General features: G+C 33.5%; 1 protein-coding gene across 1 annotated transcript in view; it reads left to right on the plus strand.

Annotated features, from left to right (window-relative positions):
* yrt (erythrocyte membrane protein band 4.1-like yurt) overlaps window positions 1-10,343 on the plus strand; it is an 86,764-nt gene extending 76,421 nt beyond the window's left edge. The window contains exons 9-12 of the mRNA XM_089087512.1: window positions 1,388-1,534; window positions 5,473-5,655; window positions 7,951-8,053; window positions 10,262-10,343. Of these exons, the coding sequence (XP_088943638.1) occupies window positions 1,388-1,534; window positions 5,473-5,655; window positions 7,951-8,053; window positions 10,262-10,343 (515 nt within the window). The remainder of the gene's footprint in view (window positions 1-1,387; window positions 1,535-5,472; window positions 5,656-7,950; window positions 8,054-10,261) is intronic.
* The last annotated feature ends 9,426 nt before the right edge of the window (window positions 10,344-19,769 follow it).

The following is a 19,769-nucleotide window of genomic DNA, read 5'->3' on the forward strand; positions in this document are numbered from 1 at the left end:
TTTACAATTATGAGTTCTAAGATGTACAATCAGAACACTATTTTGATTGAAACCACCCTTACATATATCACGTTTTTCATCAGTATTACAATGACGCTAAGCACTAATGTCAAAGTTTTCATACATGTAACTGCCATAAAAGACGCCGTATTAAAAACCATTCACATCATTCTTATCTATTTCAGTAACGTCATTCATAGCATAAAACTAGCTATGTGTAGGAAGATCTATCAATCTATATTTTTCAAAAGCTAGCAATTATATAAGTGTCAAAAAATATGCCTAGAGAAAGACCTAAAAATTGGAAATTTATAGTTGTTATAAATGAAAATTCGTTGGAAACCAGAATAATTTTTCCTCCAAGCACCCTAACTATCAAACGGGATAAGACCAAAACAACGACCCGGGTAATGTAAAATTACAATGGGTGAAAATGAACAGCCTGGACAACAAATGAGACTAGACATTTCCCTGCAGCTAAAGCAGAGGGCATTGAAAAAAAATTTAGAGTTCCAAAAACAAATCCAAAACGTGGACTCATGTTTTGTTCAACGTAAGCGATGATAGAGCTCGACGGTGATCGATGGTGTAAATTGCCGTGCTGTTTCACTTGGGCAACAGCCTCCAAACGTGCAGTTCATTTTCACTGTGCCAGATGGTTTCGATTATAGACGGTTCTACCCTCCTGCTTTTAATGAAGTATGCGTTGTGCTTGCTGAAGTATGCGTTGTGTTTTCTGCCAAATGAAATGGCTGTGAAACAACGTGGCAAAAATCTTGTCAATTTTAAAATTACAGAGGATAGTGTATAGCCCTTTACCTACCCATTGTCATATCCAGCCATTTATGACATCAAGAAGAAGTTCAGATTGTCTGCGGTTAGAAGACAAACGAGTATAATAATCCTGCCAGGATTTTATATATATATATATATATATATATATATATATATATATATATATATATATATATATATATAATCAAAGCTGCTAGTTTCTGAAAGGCGCGATCCATTTAAGTAAGTTTAACTGCATCTTCTATGTTTGATTGACCCTGAGGATCCTAACACAAGCTGTAAGATTCATTATCACGGGTTGCTAAAATGTCAATACTTTTTTCAGACTTAATTTTTCAGAATTTCATAATAAAGTGAACTTGATGAAAATGAAACTAGAAAGCTAAATATGTTTGAACTTCTCTCCTGCCCTAGCTGTCGAACACTGATCCATATTCATTCCATAATTTTGTTGATTTCTTCTTTTCTTACTATATACTTCTAAATCTGTTTTTCCCCAAGTGCCTTAATTCTTTGGTTTATATGTATTATTGAATTTATTGACCTTAAAGCTGTTCACGCTATTGTCTAACCCTGTTTCTTTTCTTTTTATATTCAACTGCCGAGTCTAGACTTGACAGTCTGCTGAAATGTTTTGTAAAAGAAAGTAAACCGAATCCGTACGTAGACGAAAGAAAAAACGACTTGAATTCAGTATGTTCGAATAATAAACAGGCTGAAGGAAGGGACTCTTCTCTTGGTAAGAGAAACTCAAATCCTAAGCTGAACCAGATATGTTTTTTTTTCAAAATTGCGTGTTTTTTCTATGGTCGATTTAGGGAAGGTAAACATGGAAAAGGGGAAAGGGAATTGGAATTTCAGAAAATTTAATTTTTTAATCGTGGGGGGGGGTTAACGTTGAAGAAGCCTATTTAAAACTGATGCTTTCTGATATTTTCAGGGGGTTCCTTTTGGGCAATGTCCGGGGAAACGTAAAATTCTCCGCAAGGAAGTAAAAAAAAAAAAAAAAAAAAAGACAGTGATTTTTGGTAGTAAGATTCCATCTTCTTATTGAGAGGACTGATATAATATATACATACATTTGGCTTTGTGTCAGAAATTTATGAGAAACCTTCGAGATTTGCAGTAAAATTTACGAGATTCCTAGTAAAAACATCGTAGCACTAACACACCAAACGTCAGTGCAGCGTTTCTAGATCATCATCTTATCATATTCAGGGCTTCCCTTTTCGCTATCCCGTGGGATTTTGATTTCCTTTAAATAATTTTTTTTTTTAACTTCTTTTCCAATTTGTCTGAGGACGTCCTACGCTTCGTTGCTCATCAACTGTATTGGACAAAAAAAGAGAAAAAAGAAAAAAAAATGTGTTCTAGATGAAAAAACAAATACATAACGTACATTTTACGAAATGGCAGTATGACTAATAGAATCTTTTTTTTTTTTCTCATATCAATAAACAGTTGTTTGTTAGAGGAATATTTTGCAGGGATTCTAAGGCATGGCAAAAACAATTTTTATATATAAAGTTCAATTTCTGACTGAATCTGTGAAAGAGAATTAATGTATTTTGGGAAAAAAGAATCTCGTAAATTTTGTTTTGTAAATTTTGCTTAATAGATAACGTTTCGTAATATAAGTAAAATTTATCTAATAGTATTAAACAAGAGAGGAGAAAAAAGAAAGAACCAATAACTGGGACTTTTTTTGCTTTTGGGGATAGAGTGTAAATACTTGTCTTCCGAAATATTTCACATAAAATTTTTCGAATAACCGCGGTTAAAATGTTCGTGTTAAAACACCTGGCTAAACGATATTGCCTATTTCTATTTGTTAATGACGAAAATCTACTTGCTGCACCACTTGTTATTCTAAGAAGAATTGAAATTCTTCCAAGAAATTCTAAGAAGAATTTCTATTCTAAAACAAAAGAAATTCTAAGAAGAATTTTGATAATTACCCCTGTTTTAATGTTTTAAAACTTGAGCGCCAATCAGGAGTAAACAACTCTTGTAAATTTTGCACAAAAAAAAAAACAACTCACCATCATAAGAATTCCTTCAGTAAGAGCCTTATGCACGCTATCATCTACGTTTCAGAGCTTGAATATCATTGAAGTGCCAAGGCCAGTAGAAATGAAACCCGAATGTGGGAATTCTTTAAGCGGAAACTTGCACAAACAAATATTTCTTTAAATACGAGGAAAAAGAAAAATTGAATTTCCAATGAAAAAGACAGTCTTGTGCATTTATGCAGTTTTGGTGGAAGATGGCGCTAAATTAAAGAAACGTGAGTGAAAAATTAACCAACAAAATAACCTATGAATGCATGGTGCCGAATAGCTAAAGAAAGTGGAGTTTTTGTTGAAAGTGCAGTTGTCTTCGGGAATCTTAGTTACCGGTACTTGAATCAGGACAAAAGCTTTACAGCTCTCCATGGTGCTAGAAGTTGGAATACGGCTATATTACGTTGGGTCCTGTCAAGGGCCCAAGGAGCATTGATTTCAAACAAGGGGGGTTTCATCAGTGGTTGTGCCCGTGGGAATTAACAGATTGTTAGTGTTTTAATCTTTTACAGACAGAAATCGTTGTTAAGTCTAACTAATTAGTTTTCCTTATTAATTTTTAAGATTCGATGCGGCAACACTGACGAAAATATGATAATGACCTAAAAGTCTCGTAATTTTGAAACAACGGCCAGAAAAAATAAATAGAAATGACGGTTGTCGAGCTTGGATGGGTATAAAGGACAAAAAAGTTTTTGTTTTGATGTATTTCGCACTTTAGTCTTATCCCCGTTCAAAGAGAACGCAAAGACGTAAATTATAAGCAGCTTGTGTTGCTACGAGTGAAGAATGGACTAAAATGTTGCTTTATAAGTATTTCTGTCGCTAAATTTGTTGTTATTTGGCTTTTTAGGTTCCAGGTAATAATGAATATAATAATCATCAATGATAGCTGAGTTCTAGGTCAATTAAAATTGACTAGATCTAGATTAATTGATAATTAAACAATTAATAAAGAAAACTCAAATAAGAATTATACACCATGTGTGATCTGCAGTTTTTTCTTACGTCTTTCAATCACGTTCTGGGTTGGTTGTGCTACATTTGTGAATCAATCTTGAGCTTCATGTCTATGATGGTGTTTGGAGCAGCTTTGTAAAGACTGGTGAGGCAGAAAAGCTTAAAACGAGGTTTCACAAAATTTTGAATCATAGGAGGCAAATATTGAGCGAGAAATTTGAACGATGAGCAGAGTGTGAGTGTGGCGAACAGAGGCACTAACAGGGAAGCCTAGGTATAAGATGAAGTCAAGGGCTTTATTAACAGAGGTATAAGGAAATACACCCTGTGATGGGTGATCATTATTCAATTAAAACGAAAACTTCTGATATTTCTGAATCGAATTCTAGGCCAATATTATGTCACTTCATATCATACGAGAGAAAAAAGTTACGCACATTAGTCAGACTTGGGTTGGGGATATCATCAGACAAACTATATGTCGATGCCACGAAGAATATAAGATGAAAAAAATCTGGGTTTTTCGTCCAATCTTCGAATGAAGAATTCCCCCATCCTTTAACCTCCAAACAGGAATGATCCCAAATCATAGTTTGTCAAATGCCAAGTTGTTTTCTTTTCACAGCACAATTTTGATCTCACGTCAGCCAAGCCCACGTTTTCTCGGAAGGAGATGGCACTCAGCTTTTACTCGCTTACACCTCTTTCCTCCTTTCATTACTTTCACTATAAATATTTTATGACGATTTGTACTGCAACACTTTAAAGTCCCTCCGGAAAATTAGCGTTAATGAAGTAGAGAAGGGTCTGATGACTTTCTGTGCAGCCAAAGATTGCTAGGACTATCTAGCCGAAAAGAGTTAGCTTTAATTATATTTAAAAAGTATAGCACATAAGTATAGCTTATGTGCAGCCAAAGATTGGTAGGAGTCTGTTGCCGAAAATGAGTTACCTTTAATTATATCTAAAAAGAATAGCACATCAGTATTGCTTCTGTGGAGCCATATATTTAAAAAGTATAGCACATAAGTATAGCTAATGTGCAGCCAAAGAGTGCTAGGACTCTGTTGCCGAAAAAGAGTTAACTATAATTATATCTAAAAAGTATAGCACATAAGTATCGCTTCTGTGGAGCCATATATTTAAAAAGTATAGCACATAAGTATAGATACTGTGCAGACAAAGAGTGGTAGGAGTATGTTGCCGAAAAAGAGTTAACTATAATTATATCTAAAAAGTATAGCACATAAGTATCGCTTCTGTGGAGCCATATATTTAAAAAGTATAGCACATAAGTATAGCTTCTGTGCAGCCAAAGATTGCTTGGACTCTGTAGCCGGAAAGAGCTAACTATAATTATGTATTAAAAGTATAGCACATAAGTATAGCTTCTGTGCAGCCAAAGATTTACAAGATTTCATAGCCATAAAGTACTAGCCAAAATCGTAGCTGAAAAGTGTAGCACAAAAGGATTGATTCTCTTCAGCCGAAAAGTATAATTTCATTTCCAGCTACTCTGATTTTCTTAATTTTCTGATTTGCGAGCCTTTTATATAACAGTATCTATACTGGCAAATCTAACTTATAGTCCAATGTGTCCATGTACTCAAAATTACCTTGTCATTTACAAAATTATAAAGAGTTTTTATTATAGCTAGTGAATCTGAAATGTTGGCCGCCAAATTGAAAGCCATTGAATTTCCATCACCAACACCGTCGGTGGTAAACACTATGAAGGAAGTGAATAAAGTCATACCAAACAACCAGACGCCAAAGGTTGGAGTTACTAGCTTAAAACCTATCCCTCCTGACCAACTGAAATGCAACATTTTGAAGGGTAATATCTACTTATTTTCCTTCTGCTTTTCCGGTGATTCCCTGTCTCCCGCAATGACTATTCTTTGTCTCCATTTTTTTGTATATTTTGCTCTCTTCTCTCCAACCTATCTTTATTTCCTCTTTTGTAGTTAACGTTTGATTAATTTTTAGTAATTATTTTATTAGTTTCGTATTTTCAAGTATTTATGAAATCTAGAAAAGTAACTTCTATTATTTATAATGTCATATATATAATATTGCGATGAATAATTATAATTATCACGTGAAGTGGTATAGGTGAAAAAAGAATATTAATTATCTTGGATCCCGTTTTGCTATTGGTTTTAATGCTATATTGGGTATAAGACTGAGGCCCTTGAAAATCCGTTTAAAAATGCGTTTCGTTGAATTCATATTGCATGGATTTAGATGAGAGTAGTTGAGGTTGCAGGGGAGCACTTGTTTTCATTTGATTCTGAAAAGAAAAGTTTATTTATTTCCATTCTATATGCTAAATTTCTTATAAAGCCCAATATTGCAAAATTTGAAAATGATACCTTTAAAAAATATCTCTGAAAAAAAGTACCAGTGATGGAAAGATTTTATTTTCAAATTTTCAAATTCGTGCTTTCAAAAAGCCCAAAATATTTTGTTCACTTACTACTAAGTATTATAAATCAGGTTTTAGAGACCTACTCTCCTAGGTAAGAAAAAAATCGGTAAATGAAGTGTGTTTCAATTGCTAAGCAAGTTCTGTAAGTATCCTGTACTGTGTTGCAGTTTTCATGAACAAGACAAATTTAATCTTAATTAAACAGAAAATATGTAATTTTAGTGCGTCAGTGCCTTTTAATTTCTTTGTGCCTAGCTTCAATTCCGAAAAAAAAACTGGATTTTTTTTAATTCCATTGAAAAGTAGCTCCTTTATTTAACCCATAAAAAAGCCTCTTTATACCATTGGCTTATGAATTTAACTTGTTAATCACGATTGCATGGCGATACTGTGTTATTATATTTCCATGAAATTAAAAAATGCATTAATAAAAAAAATAAAATAAAAATGAGGTGCAAGTATTTCTTTGTTCCTTTAATGTATCCAACAAGTACTTATAAAGGTACTAGGAATTATTACCCTAATTCCTGAAGAAACTGATTTCTTTTAGATTCTTTCTATTTAATTTTTTCTATTTAAAAAGATTCTTTCTCTATTTCTTTCGTTATTTACTTTTGCCTTAACGATTTTGAGGTATTGGATTTTAAGAGATCAATATCTTTTACATAAGATTCTTAAGAAAAGTGCATCTACTGAGTTTCTTTTTTATCAAAGCCTTTATTTTCTGTAAATTCCTAAATTCCTGTTAATAAACGAAAAAAGAAGATACGCTGAATATAACTAATTCGCTAATATAATTTGCACTGAACTATTAATAAACTAAATTTCCCTCAATTAAAAATTGCATTTTAAGTAAGGATTACAAAATATTTATTTTGTAATTCTTATTATAAAGATGCAAAAATGAAAGAAATTCACTTACTCTTTTCGCAAACTTAAGAACTTCAGCATTAGAACAAAAACATTTCTCAAATATGCGAAGAAATGAATGGATGCGTAGAGAAATTTAATCAAAATTTAACTAATAATATATTAAATCGATATAAGACAAATATATGATTATGTTTCTCTTGCAAGGTTCTATAGAATACATACATACACACGAACGTACAAAACCATACATGCCAAAACCAAATAAAATGAAAATCTTGAATTTCCGCTACTCATTTATTAATTACTCGCTGAAAACTGAGCCAGAGTGAAGTACGACCGTAATAAACAATACCAACATACATTTCCAACTTGGAAATTTTCTTGTGTGTCCTGGTGATTTAGTCTAAAAAAGAATTCATATCTCCAGGGTTTAGCTCCGGTTTAAGACTCCGTGTTGGATGAGCAGATCCCCCCCCTCGATTCTGGTGTTTCTACGTTGTCCGTGCAATTTGCAATTACTTGCATTTGCTTATTTGCCCCATCCCCAACTCCGAAATAAGTTCTTTTGAAATAGCTGCTTTCAAACTTAATGGCTTAAACTTTGGGCTTGAATACTCGAAATAGGTCTATCAACAACAGTTACTTTAATCTACAAATACGGCTCTCAAAAATTACATCAAGCCTAGTTTTATATTTGTTCAATCAATTAGACTATAGCTTCCCAGGACTCTCAAATAAACTAATTAAAAATGAGGAAGCTACTTATCGTTAGTAGCCTTCTTATGTGTAATAAATTTCGGGTTTAATTTTATTTTACGATACTTTTAGCTAAAATTGAGGAAGAAATGAAGAAAGGTCCGATTGACTTGAATTTAGACTCATCCGGAAGGAGCTCAAGTCCCTATGGTGATGTTAAGAAGGTTGTCAATGGGTACGTAATACATTTTTTTAAATTTATTTGACCAAAGGATAATAAATCCTGTTATGGAATTCTATAATAGAATTTAAAATCTAATTAGTATACAAAGTAGCGTGAAAAAAAAAGGATTGAGCGGGGAGAGTTTTACGACAGTAAGGCACTCTCAGAACCTTTAGGCTATTTGGAGGGGGGAGCAAGCAAAAGAATGAGGAAGATGGAGTTTACCTCCCATCAGTGGTGGATCCAGGGGGGCGAGCGGCCCCCCGCCCTAACATAGTGTAAAGTAGTGTAATTTACTTAATTAACGCAAGTTCGCGTTAATTAAACTTTCTCCTAACGCAAGTTTATCGGATCAACCTATTTTGCTCCCCTCCCCCTTAAAAAGTCCTTGATCCGCCCTTGCCTCCCGTAGATTTTGTCTTAAGGTCTCAGAAAAGGTTTTTTTTTTTTTTTTTTTTTTTTTTTTTTTTTTTTTATCTGCATTTTCTGAACAATTTACGAGTCAGAAAAATATTTCAAGGAGACGGTGCGGGCGTTCTAACCCGGTAGCCCCCACCTCCTCTGAATAAGGCCTTTGAGGACGGATACCTCTTTAAAGATTCCTTTGTTAAAGGAGGTTCCTCCGGCAATTTGCTGGAAGAACTAAAAGATTCCTTTGCCAGCTAATGCTTCGGCTCTTGATTAATTGTTTGGCATAGATGATGGTATTCAGGAAGTGATTTATTTAGACATTACATAAACCATACATGGAACTTTAATCATTATTTCGTACCTAAACAGCAAAAAAATTTAAGAAACTAGAAACTAAACCATTTAGTTTTGCATAAGAACCTCTAGATTAAGGTAAATACCTCGTTCAGGCTTTTTCCTTGTAATTGTAGGCTAATCTATAAAAAATGCGAATTTGGTTCTTTTGCGCCTTTCGAAATTTTTTGATAAACTGTTGCATGTTAAGGACATAAATGCGCGCATGAATCTGGTAACAAAAAAAAAAAAAAAAAAACATGAAATGTCATTTTAGTCATGTATTTTTGTCTCAGTAATTGGTGTGTGACAAATCAAAGGAAGAATAATATTCAATATCACCAGACGAAATTCGATTTTTATCGAATTTTTTTTATCGCTATTTTAAAAGACCCGTTTCCTACTTAAATATTGGTCGTTTCCCTCCTCAAAAAAAAAAAAAAAAAAATCGGTTTCAACCTTTTAGTTTGCGAAGTGCAACCCCCCTCCTTTTTTTGGGCACAGGATTTTAGGGTTTATAAATCGCTTTTTTCTTCGTGTGCTAGGTATTCTAAAACGAATGGATCAAATGAATGTAGCTTGGCATGTGTGACCCTTTCAGGCAGGAAAAGGTCAAGAGAGAAGGGAGTCTGTTACAGTGGGAATGAATTTGAGCATTCTTTTGCTTGAATCATATTATATGTAGTAAATATTTATGAGGTTGATAATATATTGGTTATCACGTGTTAACGCACTAGATGTATCCATTTGATCACAGATAAGACCATTTTTTTTATTCTGTCAACATTTTGCTTTTGCTGGAACAGGTCACAAGAGGATAAGGTAGATTTTCTTACAAGGAGAAAGGAAGGGGGGTAGTTAGGGGTTAGTTAGTTAAATAAACGCTTGACTAGTAATAGTGAAACTAAGTCACTTCGTTGCAAAACTATGTATAGTCGCTAAGTAGCTACCCGCGAGAGTTTTTTTCATTTTTTTTTTTTTTTTTTAATCTTTCAATATTTGCTGTTGCTGGAACAGGTGACAAGAAGATAAGGGAGATTTTCTTCTAAGGAGAAACGACGGGGGGGGGGAGGGTAGTTAGTTGTAGATTAGTAACAGGAAGCCAAAAAATTATAAATGTCATGGCTAAATGATATAAAAAGCCATTATAAGGAATCATGAGTAACGCCGTGCAGTTTTATTGTAGGTCATATATAATCATATCTTGAGTATCAAAAAGTTTTGTGCTTAGTTTATGTTTTTTCCTTTCATGTGGGTTCCTACGTCTGCAATGTTGCATAGAACGTTGTAATAACGTTTTGTGTTGCTTAAAAACTCTGTAAGGTTGGGAATCTAGTTTGTTATCTTCGTTGTGAAAATTTTGTTGGTTTTGCCCAAAGGACCTTGAATGCATTTGCATTAAAGAAAGTTTTTTTTTATAAAAATTTAAACATTTTTTTTGTTTCAATAGTTTATGAATGTTGTTTTTGGCTTTAGCGAAGGGCAATCTGACGAAGGTCCTCTAAATTCCTTGGAGCGTCTTGATGCCCTCATCAAAGGACAAGTGAGTGCTAGGTAGGCTGTGTGATATGAATGTACCTTGTCCAGCATGGAATGTGTCCTGCACCTTTTTCAATTAACAATTAATGAAATTTCTTTCACAAACTGTGAATTTTGTCTGAGTTTTGTTTTTGTTGTCGTGTATTAAGGTTTCGCCCTGGGGGATGGGGAAGGGGTTAATCCTCCTCATCCTTGCAGCTTAAAAAATTTTTATGTGAAACGCGATTTTTTTTTATGCTGTAATAAATAGATAAAAATTAATTAGATATGTAGTTAAATGCCCCTAGCTCTAGATCAAAACCATCAGTCCTGTTTTACTTATGCGACCGCCTTGAGAAATAATGTCAATTTTTTCCATTCTCCTTATAGTGTTTGACACTAAATGGCGAAGAACTAAATAGTGAAGTTTTCGAAATCCTGTTTGTAGTAATATCTGTTCGTTTAAAGTTCGACTTCAGTGTTAATTGGAATTTCGTCTCGTTTTAGGATTTATTTGGGTATTTTTGTTTTATACCCCCTACCTACAAAAAAATCTAAAAAAGGCACCAAAATTTTTTTTATATTCATTTTGTTAGGTTCTTGCGAGTCAGACACTTCGGGGAGGGGAGGGCGTTCAAACCCTCTAACACCCCTGGATACGACCATGCATGTGATGTTTTATTTGTGAAATCCTGGGACTGTTGAGAAATAATGTCAATTTTTCCTATTCTCTTTATAGTATTTGACACTAAATAGCGAAGAATGGAAAATTGAAAACAATGTATACATCAATAGAATCTGTTTTATAGTTGTTTTTTTTATTTAGTTGTATAAATTTCATTCTAGTTGTTAAGATTTTTAAGATAATGAAAGATTTTTATAATAAAACAATAAGATAATAAAAGATAATAAATATTTTTTTTTTTTAGTTGTTTGAATTTCATTCCAGTTGTTATGATTTCATTCTGTACTAACAAAAAGGACTGTTGAACGACAGACCTAAAAAAATAACGTTGCATACACTATAGTGGAAATACGGAAACCTCCTGACTAAGAAATACTTGCTTGCCTTCAGCTTTTATGTACCCAGCGCATAAATCATTGGATTGTATTCAGAACTGAAGATTAGTGTTAAGTGGGAGTTATAAACATTCACTAAATGCAGAAAGTAAGAATTTGCTTCTTCTTTATGCCCTGAAAAAGGATGAGGGAAGAAAAATGTTTGGAGCTTCAGTATTATTTACACTATTCTTGTTTATTGATGTAAAATTATTAAGTTGGGTAGTTTAAACGAAATTTTAAAAACTAATTTATAAAAGCCCATACATTCTCAGGGAATCAAAAAGTTCCAGGGATTACCTTTTGAGAACTATTGTTCACGTGTAAATACTTAGTTTGGGTACTAAGGCAGGGGTACTTGGGTACTAAGGCCTTTGGTCCCACCTACAATCATCCCCAAAATCCCTGACATGCTACAATTTTTTCTACTATACTTTATATATTTCAAGTGATTCACAATTTATATTATCTTTTTGATTTTGTGGCCCCCCTCTGGAAGAAAATTCTACATATGCTCCTGAAATCATGCAGCTATTTAGTCCTTCAAAAGTCGGGGCATATTTGTATTCTCTATCATAGCTAGCATTGTAAACACAAAATAGACAAAATCGAAAGAAGACGGATTTATCCCTCTCTCAAAAAAAAAAAAAAAAAAAAAAAAAAAAAAAAAAAAATGTCTATACTGTCGTACTAGGAATTTATTTTTTGAGTGTCCATTTTTTGCGGTGTCTTTATGCACTAAAAAAGGATGAAGGAAGCTCTTGGTTGAAATGTCTGCACGATTTTGTGGTTTTTACCAGCTGAATTTTATTCTTGTTTGCTGCTCTACTTTTTTATGCTACATCATGTCTAGCATCATCATCATATCTTATTGCTTATTTATTCTTACAATATTGAAGTATCCTGGGGGAATTCTGATTCACTCTATATATATCTGCAAAACGGAAAGATAAACCGAAAAGAAGACCAATGGCAAAAATAATCAGACCAAGAAAAATTTAAGTTTTGCGCTTTTGCATTGATCCGGCATAATGATTAATATCTTTGAGTGAGTGAGAATTCCTAAAAATAAAAATGCAGGGGAAACATATGAAAATCACAATAAACTGTGGAAGCATCTTTCTAGTGGCGTTTTGGGAGCCTCGCGAAAGAGAATCTTTTATCCGAGCTCATTTTCAAAAGAAAGAAAATGAGCCTTATAATGAGCCTCCCTTCTTTTAAAGGGAGCCTCCCTTATTTTAAATGAGCCTCCCTTCTTTTAAGAGGGAGAAAGGAGTGGGATTTCCCCTGATAAAACTGTTTTAGCCCCATCCCTAATCTCCGCTTAACGAAGCAATGTAGAAATAACTCCTTTTTTCTGTTCTAGTTTTGCAAGTGAAAATTATTATGCCCTTATTTAGCTCTTACCTAAAAAGCGATTACTTCCCTTTATTGTATCCCATAACTGTTTAACTGTTTTGAAGTAGGAGTTTCTGATTTTTGGTAACCATTTTCTACTGAGAAGTAATAAGGAACAAGGAGTCACTTTTAGATTTTGTTTAAAGGCTTGAAATAAATTTGAAAAAGCAAGACTTACTTTAAATTGAATTGCTTGACAAGATTTACCTTTCTCTTTCAGGCTTTACTTTATTCATAAAGTTATCTTGTAAAAAAATGTGTTATAACTGAAAACTTTAGGTTTTTTAGCAGCTACATATTTCATAGAAAAGAATCAATCAAGTTCCGCGTTCTTTTTGCTGGTTCAAAAAAATCCAGTTCTGCGTTCTTTTTGCTGGCTTAAAATAATCAAGTTGCGCGTTCTTTTTGCTGGCTCAAAATAATCAGGTTGTGTGTTCTTTTTGCTGGCTCAAAATAATCAAGTTGTGTGTTCTTTTCGCTGGCTCAAAATAATCAAGCTGTGTGTTCTTTTTGCTGGCTCAAAATAATCAAGTTGTGCGTTCTTTTTACTGGCTCAAAATAATTAGATTGTGCGTTCTTTTTGCTGGCTCAAAATAATCAAGCTGTGCGTTCTTTTTGCTGGTTCAAAATACTCGAGTTGTGCGTTCTTTTTGCTGGCTCAAAATATCGCATAAGCTTCGTTGCTTGATGCAAAAAACATATAAAAATAATTAAGAACATAATATACCTCATTTTCAGAGCATTCTAAAGCAGATAATAGGTTGACATCATATGCCTAAAATATAAGAAGATTCAACAATTTATTTAGGTTTCTAGCCCCAATCCTATATTTACAAAGAAAAATCTTTATTTATAATCTGATAATTGTATAATCTGAAATTTTAAGCTGGTACAAAGAACAAAAAAATAAATTCCGCCTGAGTGGTTATAATATTTTGTTTATTGAGGAGGCGTATGTTTGTGTCGAAGAGCGAAGTGTTCTTCATTTAGTATATAATCTTTTATTTTTACGAGTCTCGACTGCTTTTTGGCTTTATTTTCTGCTTTTTGGCTTCACGTTGTGCGGATGAAGGATGACAGATTGCCGAAGATTGTTCTTTTCGGCCAACCGTCTAGGGCTAAACTGAAAGCATGTCGTCCTCGTCCGGAGTGGGAAGACGTCATAAAGAAAAGGAAATGGGAACTTCCTGGGAGGGTGTGAAAAGGGAGGCTTTGAATAGATTGGGAAGGAGGAGGAGCGTGCATAGCTGTGTTGGCCTCAGGCGCCTTGGTGCTGCGGTGAGTTGTTAGTAGTAGTAGTAGTAGCATGTTTGTGTTGAAGAGTGAAGTGTTCTTCATGTTAGTATATAATCTTTCCTTTCTATGAGTCTCGACTGCTTTTTGGCGCAGAGTAGTAACAGCTAGCTAAAAAATTAAAAAGATTTTTAAAAGTGTACGCTCTGTTTCTCTGTAAAGCAGAGCATAGTTATTCCTTTTTCTTCAGGAACACCTCATTTTTTATTTTTACCACTTTTCTCATCCTTACTATAATGACTTTTATTTCTATTTAGGGAACAGCTCAAAGCCTACAATAGTATGACTAAGTCTGTCAATAATGCTGCCACTTTTGTCTCAGTCGTAAGTACCTTACCTTCCACAGTCCTATTATTGCGCCAGTATATGAATTTTGTTTCCCTTGTTCCTACTATTTTCTCATTATTCGTGTAATTTAGTTCTTATATTCTTTTTTTGGTTCTTTGTATTTTATTGCACTTTTATATATCCCTTTGATATTTCTTCTGCTATCTTGTTCCCTTTTTTCTCATCTGGAGCCAAACGTAAAGTATATCGTCCCCGAATGGGGTAAATAGTTTCTTAGACAACATTGCCTCTCTATTTTCAATTAAAACGAATTGAAAATACAGAAATGTGGGTACAATTTTTCAATAAGACAATAGAAAATCAATAGTAAAAGAAATTGTATTTCGGCTTCATGCCCGGAAGCCTTTATTAAAAAAAAAAATAAAAAAAAAATAAAAAATAAAAAATATATAAATAATAAATGATATAAATTATAAATATAAAAAAAAAACAATAAATAAATATAAAAAAAAATAAAAAAAAATAAAAAAAAATAAAAAAAATGTAAAAACAAGAACCAAGAACTAACATAAAATGAGCAAAACATATAAAGGAACTGTGAAAAGGCAAATAAGTTCTATACAAAAACGAAGGAAAAAAAATTAGTACATTCAGTATTCAACTTTTTATGAACTGGGACTAATACTTTTTTTTTGTCTTAGTCTGCTGGGTTCTGCTTATTGCTAGAAAGTGGTAAGGGTATAAATTCGGTGGCTTTGTGTAAATTATTGACCTCAGGCCGGATTAATGGATTTGACATTACATTTTGGAGAGCTGCACCTAATTTTTATCTTGCGGCAGAAAGATGGTTCTCGCTATTAATTTAGCCCTTAACCTACAGTGTGTGAGGGGAGTTTTATAGTCTATGTTGGAGAGGACCATCTGAATTTATACAGCAAAGCTTTGGTTTCATTGAGCCATGTTTCTGTTTTCGACTGTAAAGCTTTATTCTAGTAGACAGGCACTAGTCTCAAATCCAAGTTGGATAATAAAAAAAATCGCCAAAGATATGTGACAGTTACCTGGAGCAATCAACAAGGACACTGATGCTTACTCTTTTGCAGAGAAAGTAGTGATAATAAAAAGTACCGTTATGGAAAGAAGATCTACCTTAGAACCAAAGTATAGATTTTTTTTTCTTTTTTTTATGCTGATCAATAGTCTTTGACGAGTTTAATATATTCGATGCTTCTTTTTTTGTACAAAAGTTTGTACGTAGGGTGCATTTTATCCTGATCTATTTTAAAAATTTTAAATCCATTTATAAAAAGCGATGGAAAGCTTTATAGAAGCAACTAGGTTCACTTACACTAGGTTCACTCACTAGGTTATATTACAAGTTTTCTGATTTTCCATGAGATTTGCCATTTCAAAGCCTTCAAGGAGATGACAACTTCAATTGTAATGTACACATTGAACGGAAGAACTCGGAGTAAGAGTTTGAGACAATTTAGTGTTTTGAAAATATCTTTTGGCTTGTAGATCGTGGTCATCTTTGTCGATGAGGGGCCTGCTCTTTTTTTCTTGTTTACCCATTACTGGTTCCTGATATGCATTTTAGGCTAATACAAATAATTTGTCTAAATTTCTTTTGTTCCCGATACATTTGAGTGTAAGAAAATATGTCTATGTGTGGCTACTCAGTGATTATAAATAAAAAAAGTACCACAATAAAGTGGCTTCTCAATATTGTAATAAAGAATAGCTGCAGCAATATGATTCAGGAAGGTTGGAAATATGCATATAGGGCTTATTAAGCATTGTAAGCAATATGATTCAGGAAGGTTGGAGATATGCATATAGTGCTTATTAAGCATTGTAAGATCATCTTTTAAATTTTAATTCGTGACGATATTAACGATTAAAACGGATAAGGTTCAATTGGCTGCAAAATCAATGTATGATTTTAATTCCCTTCCTCTGTTCCCTGACAAGAATTTTACTCCTGCAAGACTTATGTGGGCGGAGACGATAATGGGTGCCTCCAACACCTCACGCTGCCTTCGTGACGTGAATAAGAGACCTGTAATCTATGAGAACTTCACAACAGGAATTCATTATATTAATTCAGCTTAAAACAAATTAAAACCGAATGATACCATGCGTAAGGAGGAAACTCGTGTCCGCTTCCGCTTCTTGCTTGAATCCTATATATTTCTCGTGTCAAACACAATAAGGAATGCATCTATTTGCCTACTACCATACCCCCCCCCGCGCTCTTATTTGTGTTTTATCAGCCCTTATTGATCATTTATCGTCGGTTATTAGGAGCTATGGGGGGGTTTTCAGGGTGTGGGAGGGGCTAGTAAGTGGTAAACAACATCGTATATCATAGTTGGCTATGTAGCTAAACTCTAGAGAAAACCTATTTGTATGAAATCAGTTAGTTTTATTGACAAGCGCTAAAGGTGCAAAGCTAACTAACCATGTCCTGCTAGTTCTGTTCGTAGAGTGTATAATTGACCGGACTCATAATTGCCGGGTCATAGGTTCCAGTCTCCGAGCCTGGTTTCTTTTTTTTATTTAAGAGGAACAAACATAGAGAATGTATTATTGTTATTAATAATTTTTTTTTCGCAAAAGTAGCATTTGTGAAATGAAAAATGAACTTTAGACCAGAATGCGGGTTCAGATGAATTTTATGTAAGGATCCATCTTTTTGTAAATGATTTCTTCCAAAGTTATAATTCGGATAGTTTACCTCGTTTTGTTTTAGGGCTAGGGAGTGGATTGAAATTTTCAGAGAAAATTTTTAGTGGGGTGGCAAGGCTATTCAGAATTTTCGTTTAGGGAGTAATTTTTCCTCCATTCATTACAAAAGAGTTGGATTTTTTTTTCTTTTTTACATGCTTGTCGACAGATAGCGTTTGCTGCTATTAAAGTAAAAATTAACATTCTAAAAGTAGATTATTTTTTCGAAGTAGTTCCTCAAAGAATGCAATGTTAGTGTTGACATACCGCCTGTGCACTTAAAAAAGGCTAAATACAAATATTTAGTTAGGCTGTCCTCATCCTCCCCCCTTCCCTCCACCTTGGATTCACCTTAAACCCGTGATTTATACCAAATCCTTGATTTTAATGATACAAGTGAATATTTCGGGGACGTTTCAATTTTAAGACAATGTATTTTAGGACTAGCCCACACCACTGTGACCCTGCTTGATTGCTTATATAATAATATTGTGAACTCAAACGAAAGAACCGTGTTATTTTCAACTCCTATTTTGCTTCTATCGTTTTTGGCCGAAAAAAATAAATGATTATTTTTTCTCTGCTTTACCCTCTTTTTTCTTATTTGAATACTTCTAATTTATTGTTTCAAGAACTTTTCAAAACTACCTATTTTTCTGGCCCAATTTTTCTATCTTGGTTTTGTAATGTTATTCGGTATCTGACTAAATTGGGCATATGGTTTATTCTCTTATTGAGGAAGTGTCTTAATTATGCAGCTTTTGTCTCAATTCTCTACGCTTAATTTAAAGTCTTAATTTCTAGGGTTAAATCCTTTTCTGCTCTCTTGTTGTTTTTCTTTTCCTTTTCCCTTAATTCTGAATCTTAAATTTGGCCCAATTTTTTATCCTTAATTGTCTATTGTAGTTTGTACCTTATTCAATTTAAGTTATACATCAAATCTGATTCACTTTTTTGGAAATTTATTACACTTGGAATTCATAGGGCGGTGATGCGTTAACACTTCAATTAAACCGATCGCCATCCAGCTCTACGAGCGAACGAGGAGTCAATGATCCAACCCCGCTTGCCCAAGAAGAACGAGAAAATATTACTGTTACGCATTTTTCTAAGGACATGGACAGTGGACGAGTTGAAAGAAAAACATTTTTGGAACGTTCAATATCGCCTATTGCCACCGGCAGTTCTGTTGGCGATAATGTTCCTGGTGTGGAATCTCCCTTGCCTAAAAGTCCTGTCTCTATGGTTCAAAACCCATTCTTAGATTGTAGCTCGATCAATTTGGGGCCAATACTGTCCAGCACAAACCCATTTCTAAGTCCTACCTTTACAAAGACGATGAAATTTCAAGCAGAAGTCAAGCCTATTGTTCGGGAAGAAGTAAGTTTTTGGCAAATGACAGTGGTGATGGATCTTGGAGACTACTTCGTATATTTGCTTTTGTAGTTTGAATATTTCTTCTGCAAATCGCCTACTGCTTTTTTCTTAATTTATTTAATATATTGCATTTTACAAAATATTCTTTGTATTTCTTCAGCCTTTCAACGTTCGTCCAGCTGTTGGAACAAATATATAATTACCATTTCTTTTTCTCTTTTTTTTTAACGTTTGAAAAAGCAACGTTGGAGCTTTTAAGTACATTGGAATAATTAGATTTTTACTCAGCAAATTATCTACTGCTTATTAAACTTGCTTGCAGAAAAGATACATGCTTGAAAACTTGTCATTCAAGTTTTCAAACTTGTCTTGTCTTTTTTTTTTTTTTTTTTTTTTTTTTTTTTTTTTTTTTTTTTTTTGCATGTAAAGTTTGCACGCAAGGTCTAGCCTTTTTTTCAAACTGCACTCATCGGGAAAAGTAAGTTTTTAGTGAAATGGTGACGGATCTTATAGGCGCATTTCGGATAAACTTTACTTTTGATTTAAAACTGTTCAATTTAAAAAAAAGAAAATGCAGCTTATCCTCCGTTCTGAACTGGCATGATAATAATGTCTTATTTTATTTTATTACAGTCAGAACGGATACACTTTTTTGGATTTTCAAAAATCCAAAAAAGAGTCGTTCCGTGTTGAGCTGCATCCGCCCACCTAATGTCATGGTATTTTATAGTAGGCCTACTGACCTTTGTAAAAAAAAAGCTTGCTAATTTTGTAGGTTAGTTTTTTTTGTTTTTTTTTATACTCAGTTTTTATAAGAAGTTGATTCAGAATGCCAAATTATGCCAATTTCAAGAGGGAGAAATAACAGCAAACATGTGTGTATAGATAATTTTGGAGACGACACTGCCTTTCCAAGACGATAAATAATAGTTCAAATAGGGATAAAATCCTTTTTAATAGACAGTGATTTTCACAAACAGTGATAAAATTTGAAAAAAAAAACTAGATATTTCGGTCACATATGCAGTGACCGTTATCAGTAGTAAAACTAAACTAAAACAATTAAAAATAATAATTTATATACGAAATAAAACAACACAAGACATTGTTTAATAATATAATGCTTTTCAAAGCAAAAGCGGAAGCTAGTCTCTTTGACCTTCTTGGATCCGGTTCATTAGCACTGTATATGTGACTAGAATAATATTGTTTGTGAAATTTTATCACTGTTTGTGAAAATCACTGTCTATTAAAAGGATTGGATCTCTATTTGAAATTTTATTTATGTGTGTATAGCCTAGGGCTATACTCAGTTGCTTGG

Source organism: Artemia sp. Qi Xiang Cuo, chromosome 1 (genome assembly GCF_049724085.1).
Source record: "Artemia sp. Qi Xiang Cuo chromosome 1, ASM4972408v1, whole genome shotgun sequence".
NCBI lineage: Eukaryota > Metazoa > Arthropoda > Branchiopoda > Anostraca > Artemiidae > Artemia > Artemia sp. Qi Xiang Cuo.